Source organism: Anomaloglossus baeobatrachus, chromosome 6, assembly GCF_048569485.1.
Source record: "Anomaloglossus baeobatrachus isolate aAnoBae1 chromosome 6, aAnoBae1.hap1, whole genome shotgun sequence".
In the NCBI taxonomy this organism is placed as follows: Eukaryota; Metazoa; Chordata; class Amphibia; order Anura; family Aromobatidae; genus Anomaloglossus; species Anomaloglossus baeobatrachus.
In genome coordinates, this window is record NC_134358.1 from 81,515,110 (window position 1) to 81,541,216 (window position 26,107).

Below are 26,107 nucleotides of genomic sequence, written 5' to 3' on the forward strand. Positions count from 1 at the left end.
TTTAATGTAAATAAAAAAAGTCATGCTTTAGGATTTTTTTACATTTTATCACCTTCTTGTAATTGTTTTACAATTAGCAGCATCATATAGTAATCTTAGCCAAAATCTTGTAGTAATGTGCCCATCCGTGTGCCCTGTAGTAAGGTGCTCATCCTTGTGGTATTGTGCCCAGTAGTATAGTGCCCATCCTTGTGCCCTGTAGTATTGTGCCCAGTAATATTGTTCCAATCCTTGTAGTATTGTGCTCATCCTTGTAGTATTGTGCTCTGTAGTATTCTGCCAATTCCCGTAGTATTGTGGCCACCCCTGTAGTATTCAGCCCATCCCTGTAGTATTCAGCCCATCCCTGTCCTATTGTGGCCATCCCTGTAGTATTCTGCCCACCCTTGTAGTATTGTGGCCATCCCTGTAATATTCTGCCCATCCTTGTAGTATTGTGGCCATCCCTGTAGTATTGTGGCCATCCCTGTAGTATTGTGGCCATCCCTGTAGTATTGTGGCCATCCCTGTAGTATTCTGCCCATCCCTGTAGTATTCTGCCCATCCCTGTAGTATTCTGCCAATCCCTGTAGTATTGTGGCCATCCCTGTAGTATTCTGCCCACCCTTGTAGTATTCTGCCCATCCCTGTAGTATTGTGGCCATCCCTGTAGTATTCTGCCCACCCTTGTAGTATTGTGGCCATCCCTGTAGTATTCTGCCCATCCTTTAGTAATACGCAAACAAAAAAAATCTCCTCACCTTTCCTCCGTTCCCTGTGTGCCCACGATCAGTACTTGCAGAGTTTTGGATGCAGCATGCTTCAGCTGCGTCCAAAACCCTGCTATGTATGGTAAAAGCACAGTGGGCATGGGATTTCTAAAAATCCCATGCCCACTGTGCATGTACGGCCCGCAGTGAAAACGGAACTGCGGTGTGGCTTCCAGAGGCCGCAGCATGTGAATTTATGCTGCGGCGTCTGAAGCGTCCTCCCTAGGCAGAGCACAGCGAGGAGACCGCAGCGGCCCGAACCCCTGATCGCAGGCACGGGCAGCTGCGGTCTCCTAAGGAGTAGACTTGCGGCCCCGCCGATCAGGACGCGCTGTGTCCAGCACGCAGCGGGTCCTGAACTTGAGCACGTACCTTACCTGCTTGTCGCGGCCCGTGATGATCGCGGCTCTGTGCTGAGGGTCGGCGCCGGCAGGAACTTCACTGCATTTGAATCCATTTGCGGTGCAGCGCAGAGGAGCTGTGCCTGGACCAATGGCTGCTGCCTGCCAATCAGATGCAAGGAAGTGACGTCGCTGTATGACGTCACCTCCTTGCATCTGATTGGCAGACAGCAGCAGCAACTGGGATAGAACTGACAGCTCCTTGCGCGGCACTGCAGATGGATTCAAATGCAGTAAAGTTCCCTCAGCATAGAGCCGCGATTTGTCACGGGGTCTGCGGGCCGCAACAAACAGCCTCAGGGGCCGCATGCGGCCCGCGGGCCGCGTGTTTGAGACCCCTGCTCTATGAGGAACTCACACCAATCTCTATGCGTTATGGCTCTATTACATTTTCTATCGCATGCATTCAGAATATAATTCCCATGATAAATCTGGGCCTGGCCTCTCTCTATAAGACTAAAGAAGTAATGTATTTGTACTTGTGAATGCAATTTATGACCAAGTGAGGCTTTGTATATTAGTTCTCAATGGTCCATTTTTAACCCTATCCCTTGTGATGTACCAAAAATGTTGGGTCAGTGTGGGCTGGAATCCTAGGAATGAGTATGCACAGCTCGTCTATATCTATCTACATTGCAAAAAGAAGCATTTTGGGTCAAAATGTAAAATAAACAAATGACATTAATTAAATCAGACTAAACGGGAAAAAAATATATACATTTTTTTAATTGTTTTTTATGTTTTTAAATTTGTTTAAAAATGTTTAATTTTTCGTATGTATTTAAATAGTTTTAAACAATTTCTAGTAAAGTATACTTAATTTTAGCATGAATCGCTTTTTTTGACTCTTTTCTTGGGAGACATTTCTTTTGGTTGCATATCAGTGATCTAAGTGTCATACACATTCGGAATTAACTTGGCATTGTGACATTTGGACTGTAGATCAGCCTGGAAGTGTGAAATGCACTGCAGCAAAAAAGAATGTGATTTCTTTTTTTTTTTTTTAAAATTGTGAAACGTTTATTCAGAGTGTCATTTATTATTCAACCCCTCAATCCACCAGAATTCTGTTTGGTTCCCCTAAAGTATTAAGAAGTATTTCAGGCACAAAGAACAATGAGCTTCACATGTTTGGATTAATTATCTCTTTTTCCAGCTTTTTCTGACTAATTAAGACCCTCCCCAAACTTGTGAACAGCACTCATACTTGGTCAACATGGGAAAGACAAAGGAGCATTCCAAGGCCATCAGAGACAAGATCGTGGAGGGTCACAAGGCTGGCAAGGGGTACAAAACCCTTTCCAAGGAGTTGGGCCTACCTGTCTCCACTGTTGGGAGCATCATCCGGAAGTGGAAAGCTTATGGAACTACTGTTAGCCTTCCACGGCATGGACAGCCTTTGAAAGTTTCCACCCGTGCCGAGGCCAGGCTTGTCCGAAGAGTCAAGGCTAACCCAAGGACAACAAGGAAGGAGCTCCGGGAAGATCTCATGGCAGTGGGGACATTGGTTTCAGTCAATACCATAAGTAACGTACTCCACCGCAATGGTCTCCGTTTAAGATGAGCCCGTAAGTAGAGATGAGCGAACTGGTCCCGGTTCGTCTCGAGGCGGTTCGCCGAACGGAGGTCCCGTTCGAGTTCAGTTCGTCGAACGTTCGACGAACCGAACTCGAACGTATAGGCTATAATGGGAGGCAATAACAAACACATAAAAATGCATGATAAATGTACACAAACAGTTAATAAACATTGCCATAACACTTACCGGTCCCCGCGATCCCTTCTGCACTCTGTCTCCTGCCGCTATTCCATCCGATGATCGCTGAATCCTCCCGGCGACCGGCACTGCCAGCAGAGATGCAGGACCTATCGTGACGTCAAAATAGCCATGTGACCAGTCACGTGGCTATTATCTCATTGGCTACAGACTGGTCACATGACTATGACACGTCATGTAGGACCTGCGAGTGCATCTCTCCGGTACACGGTGCACATATGTGTATCGCCGTGTACCGGCGACATGCTCTACCACACGGTCGACTCCCCGTTCCGTTAGGGACCGGCTGACACAGCCGGTCATTAACGGAGATCACCGTTGCCATAGCAACGCAGTTAGCGGTGACGTCACCGCTAACCGCGGCTCCGAGAGCACCATTGCTATGGTAACGCGTCTGTCAGCGTTACCGCTGTTACCGCTGACAGCCAGCACTGTTCACTCACGGAGTGAAGGCTGCACGATTGTAGTGAGCATTGTAGTGAGGATGAGGTTCCCCAGCCCCAAGTGATGAGCTGGTGAACCTCATCCTTCCTCACTACAATCGTCACTACTACTACACTAGTGAGGATTGTAGTGAGGATTGTAGTGAGGATGGAGGTTCCCCAGCCCCAAGTGATGAGCTGGTGAACCTCATCCTTCCTCACTACAATCGTCACTACTACTACACTAGAAAGAAGACAGAAGAGCAGGATCGTGGAGGGCTGACAGGGGGTAATAAAGATGGCGTCTCTAAGTGTGTCTGTGTATTTATTTCTATTAAAGTATTTTTTCTCTGTGTGGTGTTTTTTTTTAACCCTTTATTGGAGATTCTTAATGGCCGGGTCAAACGTGCCTGACATTAAGAAACTCTGGCTTAATACTAGCTAGTAAAACAAAGCCAGTATTAACTCATGATTACCCAACAAGCCACCCGGCTCCAGGGCTGTTGGAAGAGTTGGATACAGCGCCAGATGATGGCGCTTCTATGAGAGCGCCATTTTCTGGGACGGCTGCGGACTGAAATCCGCAGCAGAGGCGCCCAGAAACCTCGGGTTAGCCTGTGCTGCGGATTCCAATCCCCAGCTGCCTAGTTGTACCCGGCTGGACACAAAAATGGGGCGAAGCCCACGTCATTTGTTTTTTAATTATTTCATGAAATAAGTGAAATAATTAAAAAAAAAAACGGGTTTCCCTATATTTTTGGTTCCCAGCCGGGTACAAATAGGCAACTGGGGGTTGGAGGCAGCCCGTGGCTGCCTGCTGTACCTGGCTAGCATACAAAAATATGGCGAAGCCCACGTCATTTTTTTGGTGGGCAAAAAAATTCTGCATACAGTCCTGGATGGAGTATGCTGAGCCTTGTCGTTCTGCAGCTGCTGTCTGCTCTTCTCCAGACAGACAGCAGCTGCAGAACTACAAGGCTCAGCGTACTCCATCCAGGACTGTATGCAGAAGTTTTTTGCCCCCTGAAAAAATTATGTGGGCTTCGCCATATTTTTGTATGCTAGCCAGGTACAGCAGGCAGGTACGGCTGCCCCCAACCCCCAGTTGCCTATTTGTACCCGGCTGAGAACCAAAAATAAAGGGAAGCCCTTTTTTTATTATTTCATGAATTTCACAACTAGGCAGCTGGGGATTGGAATCCGCAGCACAGGTTGGCCTGAGCTTTCTGGGCCCCACTGCTGCGAATTGCAGTCTGCAGCCGCCTCAGAAAATGGCATTTTCATAGAAGCGCCATCTTCTGGCACTGTATCCAACTCTTCCAGCACCTGCCTGCTATACCTGGCTAGCATACAAAAATATGGCGAAGCTCACATCCTTTTTTTGTAGTTTTTTGGCAAAAAAAATAAAAAATGCTTCCCTGGATTTTCCATTGCCATTGAAGGTAACATCAAGCAGTGGGGGTTAGCAGCCAGTAGCTGCTTGGATTACCCTTAGCTAGCAATACAAAAAATGCAGCAGTAGCCCATATATATTTTTTTTAATTATTTATTTAAATAACTAAAAACAAAATGGGCTTCCCTGTATTTTGATTGCTGGACATCACAGTGCTGTAAAAATAAATCTTTAAAAAAATGACGTAGCGCTCCGCGGTATTTTTGATTCTCAGCGCAGATAAAGCAGACAGCTATGGGTTGCCACCCCCATCTGCCTGCCGTTACCTTGGTTGGCAATCAAAATACAGGGAAGCCCATTAATTTTTTCTATTTAAAAAATAGTTAAAAAAAAAATGACGTTGGGTCCCCCCATTTTTGATAGCCAGCTAGGGTAAAGCAGACGGCTGTAGCCTGAAAACCACAGCTGGCAGCTTTACCGTGGTTGGGGATCCAATGTGGAGGTCCCCTCAGGCTCTTTTTTATAATTATTTTATAAATATTAATAATTACACAATAAAAGTAGGGTCCCCCCCAAATTGGATCACCAGCCAAGGTAAAGCGGACAGCTGTGGTCTGGTATTCTCAGGGTGGGAAGGTCCATAGTTATTGGGCCTTCACAGCCTAAAAATAGCAGGCCGCAGGCACCCCAGACGTGGCGCATCCACTAGATGCGCCAATCCTGGCGCTTCACCCCAGCTCATCCCGTGCCCTGGTGCAGTGGCAAACGGGGTAATAAATCGGGTTGATACTAGCTGTAAAGTCACCTGAGATCAAGCCCAGCAGTTTGTGATGTCATGGCGTCTATTAGATACCCAACATCATAAACTGTCAGTACTAACAAAAAAAAAAAAAAATCGACAAAAGAAATTTATTTGAAAAAACAGTCCCCAAAACATTTCCTCTTTGACCAATTTATTGTAAGAAAAAAAATAAAGGGGTCCCACGACGACTCTGGACCGTCTAGAATATGGGGGGGAGACACTCAGGGAACGTATCCCCCATTTTCTAGGAGTGCGGACCCTTCATGTGAGGAGTGTGGGTGCAATGAATCTGCACTCACTCTTCTCGGGTCCACAGCAGCAGAGTCCATGTCGTAATGGTTGCTACCAAAGCTGCAATGCCCTGCTCATGAGGTAAGGGCATGCCTAATCAGGAGAACTACTGTAGAGGAAGCTCTGCTCACTGGTATATAGGTGCTCAGAGGAAATAATAGATAAAATTAGTGATTAACCTCGGCACTCTAAATCTCCCAGACTAAGTCAGTAAGTCACAACGGATAGTAATGCAAAATCACTCTTTATTGGTCGGTATTAAGAAAAAAAAATTTTCATAAGCATATATGTTTTTGTCCAAAACAAGTTACAAATGACGTTTCGGCCTGAGCCTTCGTCAGATTGGACTTATCTGCATGTAATCATGAAAAATGACAATAATCAGTATCACATAAGAGTGAGAGAACAATAACATAAACTCGAACAATGTAGAGGTACAATTGGGATGCAGCAAAAAAATTGCAACACAGCAAGGAATGAAACACATGATACAAATGTCATAATACAGTACAAGGAAAATATAGTAATGACAAATATGGGGTCAGAGTAGGCTTAGACAGCTCTGGTACGAAAGAGATGTCAATCATAAAGTAACATGTGCAGTAGGTGTAGAGCTACAGTATGCATGGCAGAGCTAATGGGTAGACCGACCATAGAAAAAGTAGAGAAAAAGTGGAGAAAAAATGTAGAAAAAGTGGAGAAAAAGTGGAGAAAAACTGGAGAAAAAATGTAGAAAAAGTGGAGAAAAAGTGGAGAAAAAATGTAGAAAAAGTGGAGAAAAAATGTAGAAAAAGTGGAGAAAAAGTGGAGAAAAAATGTAGAAAAAGTGGAGAAAAAGTGGAGAAAAAGTGGAGAATAAGTGGAGAAAAAATGGAGAAAAAAATGGAGAAAAAGTGGAGAAAAAGTGGAGGAAAAAGTGGAGAATAAGTGGAGAAAAAGTGGAGAATAAGTGGAGAAAAAGTGGAGAATAAGTGGAGAAAAAATGGAGAAAAAAATGGAGAAAAAGTGGAGAAAAAGTGGAGGAAAAAGTGGAGAATAAGTGGAGAAAAAAATGGAGAAAAAAATGGAGAAAAAGTGGAGAAAAAGTGGAGAAAAAATGTAGAAAAAGTGGAGAAAAAGTGGAGAAAAAATGTAGAAAAAGTGGAGAAAAAGTGGAGAAAAAATGTAGAAAAAGTGGAGAAAAAGTGGAGAAAAAGTGGAGAAAAAGTGGAGAATAAGTGGAGAAAAAATGGAGAAAAAAATGGAGAAAAAGTGGAGGAAAAAGTGGAGAAAAAGTGGAGAATAAGTGGAGAAAAAGTGGAGAATAAGTGGAGAATAAGTGGAGAAAAAGTGGAGAAAAAGTGGAGAATAAGTGGAGAAAAAATGGAGAAAAAAATGGAGAAAAAGTGGAGAAAAAGTGGAGGAAAAAGTGGAGAATAAGTGGAGAAAAAGTGGAGAATAAGTGGAGAAAAAGTGGAGAATAAGTGGAGAAAAAGTGGAGAAAAAGTGGAGAAAAAGTGGAGAAAAAGTGGAGAAAAAATGGAGAAAAAAATGGAGAAAAAGTGGAGAAAAAGTGGAGAAAAAGTGGAGAAGAAGTGGAGAAAAAATGGAGAAAAAAATGGAGAAAAAGTGGAGAAAAAGTGGAGAAAAAAATGTAGAAAAAGTGGAGAAAAAGTGGAGAAAAAAATGGAGAAAAAGTGGAGAAAAAGTGGAGAATAAGTGGAGAAAAAGTGGAGAAAAAGTGGAGAAAAAGTGGAGAAAAAGTGGAGAAAAAAATGGAGAAAAAGTGGAGAAAAAGTGGAGAATAAATGGAGAAAAAGTGGAGAATAAATGGAGAAAAAGTGGAGAAAAAGTGGAGAAAAAGTGGAGAAAAAGTGGAGAATAAGTGGAGAAAAAGTGGAGAAAAAGTGGAGAAAAAGTGGAGAAAAAGTGGAGAAAAAGTGGAGAAAAAGTGGAGAAAAAAATGGAGAAAAAGTGGAGAAAAAGTGGAGAATAAATGGGGAAAAAGTGGAGAAAAAGTGGAGAATAAATGGAGAAAAAGTGGAGAAAAAGTGGAGAAAAAGTGGAGAAAAAGTGGAGAAAAAGTGGAGAAAAAGTGGAGAAAAAGTGGAGAAAAAGTGGAGAATAAGTGGAGAAAAAATGGAGAAAAAAATGGAGAAAAAGTGGAGAAAAAGTGGAGGAAAAAGTGGAGAATAAGTGGAGAAAAAGTGGAGAATAAGTGGAGAAAAAGTGGAGAAAAAGTGGAGAATAAGTGGAGAAAAAGTGGAGAAAAAGTGGAGAATAAGTGGAGAAAAAATGGAGAAAAAAATGGAGAAAAAGTGGAGAAAAAGTGGAGAAGAAGTGGAGAAGAAGTGGAGAAGAAGTGGAGAAAAAATGGAGAAAAAAATGGAGAAAAAGTGGAGAAAAAGTGGAGAAAAAGTGGAGAAAAAGTGGAGTAAAAATGTAGAAAAAGTGGAGAAAAAGTGGAGAAAAAAATGGAGAAAAAATGGAGAAAAAGTGGAGAAAAAGTGGAGAAAAAATGGAGAAAAAAATGGAGAAAAAGTGGAGAAAAAGTGGAGGAAAAAGTGGAGAATAAGTGGAGAAAAAGTGGAGAAAAAGTGGAGAAAAAGTGGAGAAAAAAATGGAGAAAAAGTGGAGAAAAAGTGGAGAAAAAGTGGAGAAAAAATGGAGAAAAAAGTGGAGAAAAAGTGGAGAAAAAGTGGAGAAAAAGTGGAGAAAAAATGGAGAAAAAAATGGAGAAAAAGTGGAGAAAAAGTGGAGAAAAAATGGAGAATAAGTGGAGAATAAGTGGAGAAAAAGTGGAGAAAAAGTGGAGAAAAAGTGGAGAATAAGTGGAGAATAAGTGGAGAAAAAGTGGAGAATAAGTGGAGAAAAAGTGGAGAATAAGTGGAGAAAAAGTGGAGAATAAGTGGAGAATAAGTGGAGAATAAGTGGAGAAAAAGTGGAGAATAAGTGGAGAAAAAATGGAGAAAAAGTGGAGAAAAAGTGGAGAAAAAGTGGAGAAGAAGTGGAGAAAAAATGGAGAAAAAAATGGAGAAAAAGTGGAGAAAAAGTGGAGAAAAAGTGGAGAAAAAGTGGAGAAAAAGTGGAGTAAAAATGTAGAAAAAGTGGAGAAAAAATGTAGAAAAAGTGGAGAAAAAGTGGAGAAAAAGTGGAGAAAAAGTGGAGTAAAAATGTAGAAAAAGTGGAGAAAAAGTGGAGAAAAAATGGAGAATAAGTGGAGAAAAAGTGGAGAATAAGTGGAGAATAAGTGGAGAAAAAGTGGAGAATAAGTGGAGAATAAGTGGAGAAAAAAATGGAGAAAAAGTGGAGAAAAAGTGGAGAAGAAGTGGAGAAAAAATGGAGAAAAAAATGGAGAAAAAGTGGAGAAAAAGTGGAGAAAAAGTGGAGAAAAAGTGGAGAAAAAGTGGAGTAAAAATGTAGAAAAAGTGGAGAAAAAATGTAGAAAAAGTGGAGAAAAAGTGGAGAAAAAGTGGAGAAAAAGTGGAGTAAAAATGTAGAAAAAGTGGAGAAAAAGTGGAGAAAAAATGGAGAAAAAAATGGAGAAAAAGTGGAGAAAAAATGGAGAAAAAAATGGAGAAAAAGTGGAGAAAAAGTGGAGGAAAAAGTGGAGAATAAGTGGAGAATAAGTGGAGAAAAAGTGGAGAAAAAGTGGAGAAAAAGTGGAGAATAAGTGGAGAAAAAAATGGAGAAAAAAATGGAGAAAAAGTGGAGAAAAAGTGGAGAAAAAGTGGAGGAAAAAGTGGAGAATAAGTGGAGAAAAAGTGGAGAAAAAGTGGAGAATAAGTGGAGAAAAAATGGAGAAAAAAATGGAGAAAAAGTGGAGAAAAAGTGGAGGAAAAAGTGGAGAATAAGTGGAGAAAAAGTGGAGAATAAGTGGAGAAAAAGTGGAGAAAAAGTGGAGAATAAGTGGAGAAAAAATGGAGAAAAAAATGGAGAAAAAGTGGAGAAAAAGTGGAGAAAAAGTGGAGGAAAAAGTGGAGAATAAGTGGAGAAAAAATGGAGAAAAAAATGGAGAAAAAGTGGAGAAAAAGTGGAGAAAAAGTGGAGGAAAAAGTGGAGAATAAGTGGAGAAAAAGTGGAGAATAAGTGGAGAAAAAGTGGAGAAAAAGTGGAGAAAAAGTGGAGAATAAGTGGAGAAAAAATGGAGAAAAAAATGGAGAAAAAGTGGAGAAAAAGTGGAGGAAAAAGTGGAGAATAAGTGGAGAAAAAGTGGAGAATAAGTGGAGAAAAAGTGGAGAATAAGTGGAGAAAAAGTGGAGAAAAAGTGGAGCATAAGTGGAGAAAAAATGGAGAAAAAAATGGAGAAAAAGTGGAGAAAAAGTGGAGAAAAAGTGGAGAAAAAGTGGAGAAAAAGTGGAGAAGAAGTGGAGAAAAAATGGAGAAAAAAATGGAGAAAAAGTGGAGAAAAAGTGGAGAATAAGTGGAGAAAAAATGGAGAAAAAAATGGAGAAAAAGTGGAGAAAAAGTGGAGGAAAAAGTGGAGAATAAGTGGAGAAAAAGTGGAGAATAAGTGGAGAAAAAGTGGAGAATAAGTGGAGAAAAAGTGGAGAAAAAGTGGAGCATAAGTGGAGAAAAAATGGAGAAAAAAATGGAGAAAAAGTGGAGAAAAAGTGGAGAAAAAGTGGAGAAAAAGTGGAGAATAAGTGGAGAAAAAATGGAGAAAAAAGTGGAGAAAAAGTGGAGAAAAAGTGGAGAAGAAGTGGAGAAAAAATGGAGAAAAAATGGAGAAAAAAATGGAGAAAAAGTGGAGAAAAAGTGGAGAAAAAGTGGAGAAAAAGTGGAGTAAAAATGTAGAAAAAGTGGAGAAAAAGTGGAGAAAAAGTGGAGAAAAAGTGGAGAAAAAGTGGAGAAAAAGTGGAGAAAAAGTGGAGAATAAGTGGAGAAAACATGGAGAAAAAAATGGAGAAAAAGTGGAGAATAAGTGGAGAATAAGTGGAGAATAAGTGGAGAATAAGTGGAGAATAAGTGGAGAAAAAATGGAGAAAAAAATGGAGAAAAAGTGGAGAATAAGTGGAGAAAAAATGGAGAAAAAAATGGAGAAAAAGTGGAGAATAAGTGGAGAATAAGTGGAGAATAAGTGGAGAAAAAATGGAGAAATAAATGGAGAAAAAGTGGAGAATAAGTGGAGAATAAGTGGAGAATAAGTGGAGAATAAGTGGAGAAAAAATGGAGAAAAAAATGGAGAAAAAGTGGAGAATAAGTGGAGAATAAGTGGAGAATAAGTGGAGAATAATTGGAGAATAATTGGAGAATAAGTGGAGAAAAAGTGGAGAAAAAGTGGAGAAAAAGTGGAGAATAAGTGGAGAATAAGTGGAGAAAAAATGGAGAAAAAAATGGAGAAAAAGTGGAGAATAAGTGGAGAATAAGTGGAGAAAAAGTGGAGAAAAAAATGGAGAAAAAGTGGAGCATCCTTTGGTGCCTTTCATGTGACACTAAGGGGTGCTTAGCTTTGTATTTAGCCAAAAAAAAATGAAAAAAAAAATGACGTAGGATTCCCCCTAGTTTTGTAGCCAGCTAGGGTAAAGCAGACGGCTGCAGCCTGCAGACCACAGCTGGCAACCTCACCTTGGCTGGTAATCCAAAACTGAGGGCACCCCACGCTGTTATTTTAAATTAAATAAATAATTTAAAAAAAAAACACGTAGGGGTCCCCCCAAAATTGGATCACCAGCCAAGGTAAAGCAGACAGCTGGGGCCTGATATTCTCAGACTAGGGAGGTCCATGGTTATTGGACTCTCCCCAGCCTAAAAATAGCAGGCCGCAGCCGCCCCAGAAGTGGCGCATCCATTAGATGCGCCAATCCTGGTGCTTCGCCCCAGCTCATCCCGCGCCCTGGTGCGGTGGCAAACGGGGTAATATATGGGGTTAATACCAGATGTGTAAGTCACCTGGCATCAAGCCCTGGTGTTGGTGAGGTCAGGCGTCTATCAGATACCCGACATCACCAACCCAGTCAGTAATAAAAAAAAATAGACGACAAACACATTTTTATTTGAAAAAACACTCCCCAAAACATTCCCTCTTTAACCAATTTATTAGAAAAAAAAACAAATCCAGGTCTGGTGTAATCCAAGGGGTTGCCATGACGATCCACACTGTCCCAGTCAATGAAGAGCAGGATGTTCCCCATTGGCTGGGAGAGCAGTGCAGTGACCTGAGCTAACATCAATGGGTCAGCCCAGGTCACTGCAGGGGGATGACAAGTGCTGCTGTCAGCGAGGTACATTACCTGCACTGATCTCCAGCACACTGAGAGCCCCTGTCACTGAGTTCAATGACCGGCGCCTTCACACCAAGTATCGCGAGAGGCCCGTGACGTCACCGCTAGTCAGTCTCGGGTCGGAAGCGAGAGGTGGTGTGACAAGCGGCGGCCATGGAGGACAGTGACAGCGCTGAGGTCGGGATGGCGGGACTTCATCACCGCAGGTAAGCCGAGCGGGACCATGTGTGCAGAGTGTGTGTGTGTGTGTGTGTGTGTATGTATGTATGTGTACAATACATGCCGCGGGCAGGAGGGGGAGGAGTGAGCTGAGCGGGGAAGTGTGGGCTTCCTGCACGTAACTAGGATAAACATCGGGTTACTAACCAAAGCGCTTTGCTTGGATACCCGATGTTTATCTTGGTTACCAGCTTGTGGCAGGCTGCCAGCGATGGCTCCTGCACACTGTAGCTGTAAAAAGCCCTGCTTTTTGCTGCTAGAACCGTTCTCGAACGTTTCTAGAACTATCGAGCTTTTGCAAAAAAGCTCGAGTTCTAGTTCGATCTAGAACACCCCCAAAAATCACTCGAGCCTCGAACTGGAGAACCACGAACCGCGAACCGCGCTCAACTCTACCCGTAAGGTACCTTTACTTTCAAAGCGTCATGTCAAGGCTCGTCTACAGTTTGCTCATGATCACTTGGAGGACTCTGAGACAGACTGGCTCAAGGTTCTCTGGTCGGATGAGACCAAGATCAAGATCTTTGGTGCCAACCACACACGTGACGTTTGGAGACTGGATGGCACTGCATACGACCCCAAGAATACCATCTCTACAGTCAAGCATGGTGGTGGCAGCATCATGCTGTGGGGCTGTTTCTCAGCCAAGGGGCCTGGCCATCTGGTCCGCATCCATGGGAAGATGGATAGCACGGCCTACCTGGAGATTTTGGCCAAGAACCTCCGCTCCTCCATCAAGGATCTTAAGATGGGTCGTCATTTAATCTTCCAACAAGACAACGACCCAAAGCACACAGCCAAGAAAACCAAGGCCTGGTTCAAGAGGGAAAAAATCAAGGTGTTGCAGTGGCCTAGTCAGTCTCCTGACCTTAACCCAATTGAAAACTTGTGGAAGGAGCTCAAGATTAAAGTCCACATGAGACACCCAAAGAACCTAGATAACTTGGAGAAGATCTGCATGGAGGATTGGGCCAAGATAACTCCAGAGACCTGTGCCGGCCTGATCAGGTCTTATAAAAGACGATTATTAGCTGTAATTGCAAACAAGGGTTATTCCACAAAATATTAAACCTAGGGGTTGAATAATAATTAACCCACACTTTTATGTTGAAAATTTATTAAAATTTAACTGAGCAACATAACTTGTTGGTTTGTAAGATTTATGCATCTGTTAATAAATCCTGCTCTTGTTTGAAGTTTGCAGGCTCTAACTTATTTGCATCTTATCAAACCTGCTAAATCTGCAGGGGGTTGAATACTACTTGTAGGCACTGTATATAGTACAGACCAAATGTTTGGACACACCTCATCTCTAGAATAACTGTTAAGAGGAGACTTTGTGCAGCAGGCCTTCATGGTAAAATAGCTGCTAGGAAACCACTGCTAAGGACAGGCAACAAGCAGAAGAGACCTGTTTGGACTAAAGAATACAAGGAATGGACATTAGACCAGTGGAAATCTGTGCTTTGGTCTGATGAGTCCAAATTTTAGATCTTTGGATCCAACCACCGTGTCTTTGTAGAAAAGGTGAACGGATGGACTGTACATGGCTGGTTCCCACCATGAAGCATGGAGGAGGAGGTGTGATGGTGTGGGGGTGCTTTTCTGGTGACACTGTTGGGGATTTATTCAGAATTGAAGGCATACAGAACCAGCATGCCTAACACAGCATCTTGCAGCGGCATGTTATTCCATCCGGTTTGCGTTTAGTTGGACCATCATTTATTTTTCAACAGGACAATGACCCCAAACACACCTCCAGGCTGTGTAAGGGCTATTTGACCAAGAAGAAGAGTGATGGGGTGCTACGCCAGATTAGCTGGCCTCCACAGTCACCAGACCTGAACCCAATTGTGATGGTTTGGGGTGAGCTGGACCGCAGAGTGAAGGCAAAAGGGCGAACAAGTGCTAAGCATTTCTGGGAACTCCTTCAAGACTGTTGGAAAACCATTTCCGGTGAATACCTCTTGAAGCTCATCAAGAGAATGCCAAGAGTGTGCAAAGCAGTAATGAAAGCAAAAGGTGGCTACTTTGAAGAACCTAGAATATAAGACATATTTTCAGTTGTTTCACACTTTTTTAAGTATTTCATTCCACATGTTTTCATTCAAATTTTGATGTCTTCAATGTGAATCTACAATTTTTAGAGTCATGAAAATAAAGAAAACTCTTTGAATGAGAAGGTGTGTCCAAACTTTTGGTCTGTACTGTATATATATTTATATTTATTTTTATTTTTGCAACTTTGCACATAAAAAGAAAACATTCTAATATTTTTTGTTTTCTACAGCTTACTAATTAGTTTTGCTGTATAGACTGAGACAGAAAAAAATTAATTTGAGTCAGATTGTATAATTTAAAAACAAAATATTAATCAAACAACATAGGTCTCAATTCATCAAAGCAATTTTGTTAGAATTCTAGCTTAAAGGGAACCTGTCACCAGATTTTTCATGTATAAACTAAAACTACCTCCTTAAGCAGCGCCTGTGCTGCATTCAATAAATGTGTATATTATCCCCTTATGCGGGCGTCACACGGTACGATCTATCGTGCAATCGCACGATCGATCGTACCCGCCCCCGTCATTTGTGCGTCACGGGCAAATCGCTGCCCGTGTCGCACAAAGTCGTTAAACTGCCGTCACACGTACTTACCTGCTGAGCGACCTCGCTGTGGGCGGCGAACATCCACTTCCTGAAGGGAAAGGGACGTTCGGCGTCACAGCAACATCACACAGCGGCCGGCCAATAGAAGCGGAGGGGCGGAGATGAGCGGGACGTAAACATCCCGCCCACCTCCTTCCTTCCGCATTGCCGGCGGGTGCCGCGGGACGCAGGTAAGCTGTGTTCATTGTTCCTGGGGTGTCACACGGAGCGATGTGTGCTGCCCTGGGTATGATGAACAACCGGCGCCATTAAAAATAAAAGATTTTTTTAAATTAAACGACGAGTACACGACTTACGATTTGTGAACAAGTCAGCGTCGCTCGGAGGTGTCACACGAGACGACGTCGCAAGCGATGCCGGATATGCGTCACGAAAACCGTGACCCCGACGATGCATCGCACAATAGTGACGCCCGCATTACTCTCCCCTCTATATCCCCCAAATGCCTTTGGAAAATCTCCCCCGCGGTATGTAAATCTTTTGGTCCAGTCCAGAGTGCTCCTGTCCCTCCTCTCTGCACTGATTGCCTTCCTCTTGTTATGGTTGACATGGATGACGCCTCCTGCGTCATCCACATAGCTGGGTGAAATTTTGCCCCTGTGCAGAGCCATTGCTGGCTCAAGCAGGCGTGCTTTGCTCTGTTCTACTGCAGACAGAGCCTAATACATAAGTATGCAAGAGCAAAACTGGAAAATCTTGCACCTGCGCAGAGACCTCACCGTTTTGCGCATGTGCACTTATGTATAAGGCTCTGCCTGCAGTAGAGCAGAGAAAAGTGCTCCTGTGGGAGCCGGCGATGACTCTACGTAGACGCAAGATTTTGCCCAGGCATGTGGATGACGCAAGAGGCATCATCTACGTCAATCATAAGAGGACAGCGATCAGTGAGGAGAGGAGGGACTTAAACCGCACCAAGGACACTCATCAGACCGGACCAAAAGATTTACATACCACACGGGAGATTTTCAAAAGGTATTTAGGAGGTATACCAGGGGAGTCAGGGGATAATATGCACCTTTATGGAATGTAGCACAGGCGCTGCTTCAGGGTGGTAGTGTTAGCTCATACATAAAAAATCTGGTGAGAGCTTCCCTTTAATTTGCTTTGAAAAGTATCAAAATTTGCGCACCTACACTAATTTCTTCTAGCTCCGCTAAAATGGGTTGAGCTGACGCGGGACATGGTGTGCTGTGCACTTGATGCCACAGTTCATCTAATTCATGATGAACTGTGGCACTCCTTGTAGAAGAGATCTTACTCCAGATGAGTCTGAAGTTAGATTTGTGGCACGGCACACAGAATTGTACGCTACTTGTCAGATATTCATGATTCATTAAGGGGATCAGGAGTGTCTGACTCCAACATGCCCCCTCACCAAGACTTATGAGAAAATCACTGATTTTGATGACTTGAATCTATAGTTTTAATTTTCTTAATTAATTCATTTTTTTTTACGCAGCTCTTATTAAAAAAAAGAAGGCACATTCTGTTCTGATATTTTTTGTTTTCTACAGCTCACTTGTTAGCTTTGCAGTATAGATCGAGACAGGAAGAAGTTCATTTGGGTCAAAATGTATAATCTACAAATAAAACAATATTGAAAAAAGATATTTACCTGTTTTTTTGTAGTTTATATTCTTATATAACTTTCCACATAAAAAGAAGGAACATTCAAGTTCAAATATCCTTTGTTTTCTGCAGCTCACTTGTCAGCTTTGCTGTGTAGAATGGGACAGATTGATCAGAAACATCTTATATAACTTTGAGTGAGCTAATGACTGCTCTTTTGTACTGCTCGATACCTATACAAGGGTCATGATGAGGGTTTGAAGACTTCTTGCCTGATCTCTAAAGAAATTAACTGTACTCCATTACTTCCTGGACACTATATTTGTCTGTTGAAATCATTGTCAATTAACTCCCATTCGTTGCACTTGCCATAAGGCAAACCTATTCTGCAGTACAATATTATACAAGAAATGCAAAAAAAGTGTATATGTTACATTAGATCTGAATTAAATTAAATAAGTCTGGGTCAGAAAGAATCTTTATTTAAGTATCTTTCTCCATAAATTCCAGTTTATTCATACTCACAAATGCTCAAAACACAAAGTCATTGGCATTTGATGATATTGTCCTTGGGATACGTCTGTGCCTATGAAATAATTAAACAAAGTAAGAATAGATAAGGAAAATGTCATGACATATAAAAAATGGACACTATATTAATAGTCACAGATCCTCTGTTTGTGCTGTTTCTACTAATTGTTACAGTGTTCTCCATAACTTTGTATCTACGTTGCTTCATAGAACTAATACGGTTAGAGGTAAGGGATTAATGACAGCTGATGCCTGGTGCAGATGCTATATGACATCAGGATGCCAGTTTATACATATATACAGAAAACAGAGGATTTATACAATTCATGACCAGTATTATAATGATGTCACTTGTTGCTATTAATTGCATCACCCAACTGATATGAGACTTGTGTTTCTTCCTAGGCTTACCTGATTAGCTGCGTCTGGAACTGCTATCGGTACATCAACAACCGGAACTCGTCAGATGTCCTCGTCTATGTAACCACCAACGATACTACAGTGAGTCCATGGTTTCATTTTCACTTACTTTTTTTGCAAGATGGTGTAGAGGTCGTCATGCGTCTTAGAGAGGGTGTCTAAGTTTAAAAACAAATCTACTTTTAAATAACTTAATAGGGAGTTCCAAATTAATTGATGGGGTCCAAAATTTAGAACCTTCTTTGATTTGCAAAAGCCTATGGGGACCTGAAACATTCATGCATTAAATGGACTGTCCATTGATTTAATTGCATACAGTGTAATGTTTAATTTATCCTGTGGTGCAGCTTAATAGGGAATTTGCAGACACTGGATAGAACCTGCATAAAATAGGTTTTCTTCCTTAGTCTACTGTCATATATTATTCTACATGCACACATTTAAGACAGAGGTAAATGATAACATTCTATCTGCCTGCAGCGACTATCAGGAAGGGCTTACAGTGTTTCCCCGAAAATAAGACGTCTTACATTATTTTTTGGACCGAAAAATGTGCAAGGGCTTATTTTCGGGGTAGGGCTTATTTTTGGGGTAGGGCTTATTTCCGGGGAAACATACGTTGGGGGTAAGTTTACCCCCCTAAAAAGGCAGAAACACCCCACAAGAGAATCATACTTACCAGACCCCAAAATTCATTATTATTGATTTAAACAGATATTCCCATGTTTGACACTGATGGCATATCGCATAATATTCTATAAATGTCTGATAGATACAGGTCCCACAAATTGTGAGTGGAAAAGTGGCTACCTCATTCACTTCTATATAGCCCTAGTGATCACCAGTTTTCCACCCTAGAGACCTTATCAATCTTATACTCCTATCTCAGTTTCATTAAAAAATTTTGTGCTAGGACGTTATGGATCGATACATCCAGAATTGCTTCCAGAAGTTAATTAGATTCCTTGTTTGTTGTAGCTGATGAACAAGGATAGGGGGTATGTTAATAGTCCATGTTGACTTTCCACTGTTGGGAGAGGAATTTTTGAGGCAGGATTCCTGTCCTCGCTGTCATTCTTGTTTTTTAAATATTTAAAGTATTCTGGAATATAAAGAAGGGAATGGTGTGAGATTGAGTACAGATTTATCATTTGTATTATTGCTCTTTATTATTGCTCTTTATCCTGTATGTATTACATAGCCTTTGTTTTTCTGCTACAACCCCTGGCAAAAATTATGGACTTACCTGGCTCTGAGGATGTTCATTCAGTTGTTTACTTTTTTTTTTAAAATAGCAGATCACAGACATGGCACAAAACTAACGTCATTTCAAATGGCAACTTTATGGCTTTAACCCCTTCACCCCCGGCCACTAAAACACCCTAATGACCAGGCCATTTTTTGCAATTCTGACCAGTGTCACTTTGACAGGTTATAACTCTGGAACTCTTCAACGGATCTTGGCGACTCTGAGATTGTTTTTTCGTGACATATTGTACTTCATGTCAGTGGTAAATTTAGGACGATATTTTTTGCGTTATTTGTGAAAATTTAGGAAATTTTGCGAAAATTTTGAAAATTTCGCAATTTTCAAATTTTGAAAATTTATGCCCATAAATCTGAGAGATATGTCACACAAAATAGTTACTACATAAAATTTCCCACTTGTCTACTTTACATCAGCGCAATTTTCGAAACAAATTTTTTTTTCGTTAGGAAATTAGAAGGGGTCAAAGTTCATCAGCGATTTCTCATTTTTCCAACAAAATTTACAAAATAATTTTTTTAGGGACCACATCACAATTGAGGTGACTTTGAGAGGCCTAGATGACAGGCAATACCCAAAAGTGACCCCATTCTAAAAACTGCACCCCTCACACTGCTCAAAACCACATCCAAGAAGTTTATTAACCCTTTAGGTGCTTCACAGGAACCAAAGCAATGTGGAAGGAAAAAATGAAAATTTTACTTTTTAACACAAAAATGTTAGTTTAGCCATAAAATTTTTATTTTCACAAGGGAGAAAAGGGAAAGTGCAGAATACAATTTATTGTGCATTTTCTCCTGAGTACGCTGATACCCCATGTGGGGTAAAAATCAATTGTTTGGGCGCACGGCAGAGGTCGAAAGGGAAAGAGCGCCATTTGAATTTTTGAACGCAAAATTAGCTGCACTCATTAGTGGACGCCATGTCGGGTTTGAAGACCCCCTGAGGTGCCTAAACAATGGAGCTCCACCACAAGTGACCCCATTTTGGAAACTAGAGTCCTCAAATAATTTTTCTAGATGTTTGGTGAGCACTTTGAACCCCTGGAGGCTTTACAGAAGTTTATAACGTTGAGCCGTGAAAAGAAATTTTTTTTTTTTTACCACAAAACTGTTGCTTCAACTAGGTACCTTTTTTCACAAGGGTATCAGGAAAAAATGCACCATAAAATGTATTGTGCATTATCTCCTGAGCACGCAGATACCTCATATGTGGTGGAAATCAAATGTTTGGACACACAGCAGGGCTCGGAAGGCAAGGAGCGCCATTTGAATTTTTGAGTGCAAAATTAGCTGCACTCATTAGCGGACGCCATGTCAGGTTTGAAAACCCCCTGAGGTGCCTAAACAATGGAGCTCCCCCACAAGTGACCCCATTTTGGAAACTAGAGCCCTCGAATAATTTTTCTAGATGTTTAGTGAGCACTTTGAACCTCTGGAGGCTTTACAGAAGTTTATAACGTTGAGCCGTGAAAATAATTTTTTTTTATTTTACCACAAAACTGTTGCTTCAACTAGGTAGCTTTTTTTTTCACAAGGGTATCAGGAAAAAATGCACTTAAAATGTTTTGTGAATTTTCTCCTGAGTACGCAGATACCTCATATGTGGTGGAAATCAAATGTTTGGACACACGGCAGGGCTCGGAAGGCAAGGAGCGCCATTTGAATTTTTGAGTGCAAAATTAGCTGCACTCATTAGCGGACGCCATGTCGGGTTTGAAGACCCCCTGAGGTGCCTAAACAATGGAGCTCCCCCACAAGTGACCCCATTTTGGAAACTAGAGCCCTCAAATAATTTTTCTAGATGTTTGGTGAGCACTTTGAACACCTGGGGGCTTCACAGAAGTTTATAACGTTGAGCCGTGAAAAGAAAAAAAATTGTTTTTTACCACAAAACTGTTGCTTCAACTAGGTAGCTTTTTTTTTCACAAGGGTATCAGGAAAAAATTCACCATGAAATTTATAGTGCATTTTTTCCTGAGTAAGACAATACCTCATATGTGGTGGAAAGTAATTGTTTGGGCACATGGCGGGGCTCAGAAGACAAGGAGCGCCATTTGACAGCAAAATTGGTTGGCATCATTAGCTGACGTAATGTTGCATTTGGAGACCCCCTGAGGTGCATAAACAATGGAGCTCCCCCACAAATGACCCCATTTTGGAAACTAGACCCCCTCAAGGAATTTATCTAGATGTTTAGCGAGCCCCAAGGGCTCCACAGAAGTTGATAATGTTGAGCCATGAATACAATTTTTTTTTTTTTTACTACAAAACTGTTAATTGAACCAGGTAGCTTTTTTTTTCACAAGGGTATAAGAAAAAAATTCACCATAAAACGTATTGTGCAATTTCTCCTGAGTACGGAGATACCTCATATGTGGTGGAAAGTAATTGTTTGGGCGCACGGCGGGGCTCAGAATAGAAGGAGCACCATTTGACAGCAAAATTGGTTGGAATCATTAGCGGACGCCATGTCACGTTTGGAGACCCCCTATGGTGCCTAAACAGTGGAGCTCCTTCACAAATTACCCCATTTTGGAACTAGACCCCTCAAGGAATTTATCTAGATGTTTGGTGAGCCCCTTGTACCCCCAGGGGCTCCCCAGAAGTTGATAACGTTGAACCGTGAAAATTATTATTTTTTTTTAACCACAAAATTTTTGCATCAACCAGGTAGCTTTTTTTTTTACAATAGTATCAGGAAAAACTGCACCATAAAACATATTGTGCAATTTTTCATGAGTACGCAGATACCTCATATGTGGTGGAAATAAATTGTTTAGGCGCATGGCGGGGCTCAGAAGAAAAGAAACGCCATTTGACTCTTCAAACGCACAGACGCAGTGCACTGATCGGCCACTGCAGGACGCACGGTCGGATGAGATACAAAAAATGTTGGGGATACGGAAAAAAGTCACACCAAAAATTGAGCAGGGATGCCGATCCGTTATGTGCATCCCTGATCAGCGCTTGGCGGGACGCATGCGATACAAAAAGCATTGCGAATACGAAAAAAAGTCACGCCAAAAATTGAGCATGGATGCAGATACGTTATGTGCATCCCTGATCAGCGCTAGGCGGGACGCACGGACAAATGCGATACAAGAAGCGTCGGGGATATGGGAAAAAAAAAGTCCCGCCGAAAACTGACCACGGATGCAGATCCGTTATCTGCATCCCTGATCAGCGCTCGGCGGGACGCATGGACAGGTGAGGTGTAAAAATGGACAGGGGATACAAGAGAAAAAAAAAAAAAGTTATACTCACAGTACCCAGGAGGATTAGCAGGAGGATTACTGACCAGAGGAACTGCAGGAGGACAGGAGGAACAGAAGGCAGCCAGATGGACAGGTTTACACGAGCAGCAGGCAGGGCGTTGGACAGATCAGCAGAAGGACCCAGCGATGGAGGCAGATGTGATCGGGCAGTGAAAACCTCGGATGACCCGATGAAGGCAGGTAGGGGACGTCGGGGGTGGAGGAGCACAGGGGGGAGGGGGGAAAGCAGAGGGGGGGCAGTAGAGGGGGGGGGACTAGAGGGGGGGTGAGAGCAGAGGCAGAAGGAAGGAAGCAGAATAGAGATCACAGAGGAGGCAGGCAGATCGCGTGGGGAGCAGATTGGGATGTCGGGGGGCAGATCAGGGCGTTGTGGGGCAGATCGGGGAGGGCACGGGCAGGGGCCATCACGGGAGCGCGCACGGGCTACAAGGGGAGCGCAAACGGGCTGCAAGGGGAGCGGAATACTTACCATTGGAGCAGAAGCGGTAACATCAGCGGCGGCAGCAGCAGCGGTGGCGTGGTACCACAAGTACCAGCCAGTCCACGCTGCAGACATGTTGGGGGAGGGCTCGCAGACCAGCACAGGCCTGGGGAGGGCGGCCACCTCCAGATCAGACCGCCCCACTGCACACTGATTGGAGCGATTGCGCGTCATAGCACGATCACTCCAATCAGTGCTGCAGGGGCTGGGGGCGACATGTTTGAGGTCCACCTATGATATGCTGCAGCTGCTACAGTACATCATAGCCGGATCTCACAGTATCGCACTTATTTGGGCATTATTTTTGCCGAAATCAGTGCGAAAGATGTGGTTGGCGGTTCAGATTTGAACAGCCAATCACATCGATCGTCGATGGGGGTTGGCGATGCCACCCCCCCTGGGGTCAAGCAAAGGTCCCCTGCTGTAAGAAACAGCAGGGGACATCATTTGAAAGCCGTTGCTATGGCCACGGCAATCAAATGAAGTTTAGGCCGTAAAATTACGTTCTGGTCGTTAAGTCACGTTAAAATAGGACGTAATTTTACTACCCGCGGTTGTGAAGGGGTTACGAAAGAGGGGTAAAATAATGGAATCACTCAATTTTGAGGTAAAAAATATGGAATCTTGAAAAACAAACCAAAAAAACACTCCAATACATCACTAGCATTTTGTTGCACCACCTCTGGCTTTTATAACAGCTTTCAGTCTCTGAGGCATGGACTTAATGAGTGACAAACAGGACTCTTCATCAATCTGGCTCCAACTTTCTTGGATTGCTGTTGCCAGATCAGCTTTGCAGGTTGGAGCCTTGTTATGGACCATTTTCTTCTACTTCCACCAAATATTTTCAATTGGATTGAGATCCGGGACTATTTACAGGCCATGTCATTGACCTTATATGTTTTCTTTCAAGGAATGTTTTCACAGATTTTGCTCTATGGCAGGATGCATTATCATCTTGATAAATGATTTCATCACCCCCAAACATCCTTTCAATTGATGGGATAAGAAAAGTGTCCAAAATTTCAATGTAAACTTGGGCATTTGATGCGGAAAAGGCTTTTGACAGGATCGATTGGATATTCATGAGAGAAACACTACGGCACTTCGCCTTTCCTACCCCATTCATAGAGGCAATTTTTCAGATGTATACACACCCGACAGCGTGTATTAGGATAAATGGGGATCTTTCTAGCCCATTCAACATTAATAATGGAACTCGGCAGGGCTGCCCGCTTTCTCCATCTCTGTTCATCTTAGTGATGGAGACCCTCATTCAACGAATCCGACAGCATCCGGACATAAAAGGGGCTTCCATAGCTGGAACTACACATAAAGCGGCAGCCTTCGCCGACGAGCTTCTTCTCCTGTTGATGGAACCCCTCAAAGAATTTCCGGGTATCTTGGATATCTTCAAACATTTTGGCTCACTGTCAAATTTCAAAATTAATTTTGACAAATCGGAGGCTTTGGGTATACAGCTCCCTCAAGCAACAATGGATACCCTAAAAAATAAATACCCCTTTAAGTTCCCCAAGTTTATTACCTACCTGGGAATAAAGATATGCTCACATTGGCCTTCTTTAGTCTCTTTAAACTTTTTCCCGTTATTAAAATCTTCATTAAAAGTAATAGCCTCATGGTCAGCCCCATTTGTCTCATGGATGAGAAGTAAAAACCTATTAAAAAGCTTTGTGTTACCAAAATTTAGTTATGTATCACAGATGTTACAAATTCAGGTACCACAGACCTTTTTCCATAAAGCTAGAACCCTCTTTATCAACTATATTTGGAAGGGTAGGCGCCCGATGTTGAATTATAATACTCTAGTACTACCTAGGTCCAAAGGAGGAATGGGGGCACCAGACCCACAAAAATATCACACAGCAGCAATACTATCAATGATAATAGATTGGACTCACAAATCTCCAAACAAACTTTGGACCTTGATCGGAGACTCCATCAGTCCGATGAACTTCAGACCCATCCTTCACTCGGCAAAACATTTTCTTCGAGGCCCGACGACGGGTAATTTTAATCTTTAAGAACGCGCTTCAAACTTGGACAAAACATGCAGATTATCTTATTCCCCCACCTTCCCCAATAATCCGAATAATGGATTTGCCGGGGCTGTACTCAGATAGCACACAATCACGCACTCCTGATCAGCTTCATACACTCACTACGCCAGTGGAACTAGTATTAGAAGATGGAACATTAATACCCCTGACTCAGCTTAATAAGATCATAGCCCCAAACTCACTCAACTTCCTTCAATTTGAAATACTAAAGTTAGCGGTACGGGATCACTTACCAAATGGGCTGCCCCGAAGGGACCTTTTCACTTTTGAATCTATGATTACGCAAACAAAATGCCCTCAGAAAGTCATGTCTAAATTATATCAAATACTGGTCTTAAATAAGCTACCGCAGAAACGGGCATTCATATCATTATGGGAAAAAGATCTAGGCAGGAATTTTACAGAAGGAGATTTGATCCAAATTTATAAGAGATCCTTTGGCCCATCACATTGCGTGAAGGTACAGGAAAACCCATACAAATTAGTTACCAGATGGTATGTATCACCTTCTCAAACTAGCACATGGTTCCCTTCCTCTTCAGAGTCATGTTGGAGGTGCAATAGAGAACGAGGTACATACTTCCACATTTGGTGGCAGTGCGACGAGTTGCAGCCCTTCTGGGAAAATGTGATTACCTTCACCAAGCGGATCTGTAAACTGTCCTTTAACTCCCAACCCAGCCTAATCTTCCTGAACTTGGTCAGCAACCCACAAAACACTCCGAACAAAACTCTCCTCCTATTTCTACTAGCGGCGGCCAAACTGCTCATCCCCCCCTTTGGAGCTCGACAAGTATACCTACTATCCAAACTTGGATGCTCAAAATCGACCAGTTATATCATATTGAAGAGCTGACAGCTTTAGCTTATCACTCTCAAGATAAATTTAGACTCATCTGGGCCCCCTGGTTGAAGTTCCGAGAATCCTCTGAGTACTTTGAATTGGTGGCGTCTTGACCTGCTCCCACCATTCTCCCCTGAGCCAGTCATGATATATTTCTCATCTAGATTAATCCCCACTCACACCTCCTGTCTCTCACTATCTTCTTGAAACCATCCTTACCTTTCTTTACACCCCCCCATCCTACTATTGACATGTTTTACATATGTTCATTTCACTAATGTTAATTATTCACAAAAGTTTATTGTTGATTTCACATGGACTGCAATGGTAAACACACCTAACTGTGGTACTTCCGACAAGGGAAGAAAAATTATCCAGAACTGTGGACCGAACTTTGGATCTAAATCCTTCCCTCCAGGATTCAAATGCCTTTATATTTTCTCACATTTATTCATTGTTTTATGTTACGATATATCAATTTTTTGCTCCGAAAAATACTTGGAAGGTGTGCATTGTGTTTCATATGCTGTTTTTCACTATAATAAAAAGAATATTGAAAAGAAAAGTAAACGTGGGCATTTATTGAAGATGTAATGACAGCCATCTCCCCAGTTCCCTGACATGCAGCCCCATATCATCAATGACTGGAAATTTTACATGTTCTCTTAAGGCAGTCATCTTTATAAATCTCATTGGAACGACTCCAAACAA

General features: G+C 42.2%; 1 protein-coding gene across 1 annotated transcript in view; it reads left to right on the forward strand.

Moving 5' to 3' along the window:
- Positions 1-26,107, forward strand: part of LAPTM4B (lysosomal protein transmembrane 4 beta) — a 186,443-nt gene that overhangs the window by 121,806 nt on the left and 38,530 nt on the right. Inside the window, exon 6 of the mRNA XM_075353066.1 lies at positions 17,432-17,527. Coding sequence (XP_075209181.1) covers positions 17,432-17,527 — 96 coding nt within the window. The remainder of the gene's footprint in view (positions 1-17,431; positions 17,528-26,107) is intronic.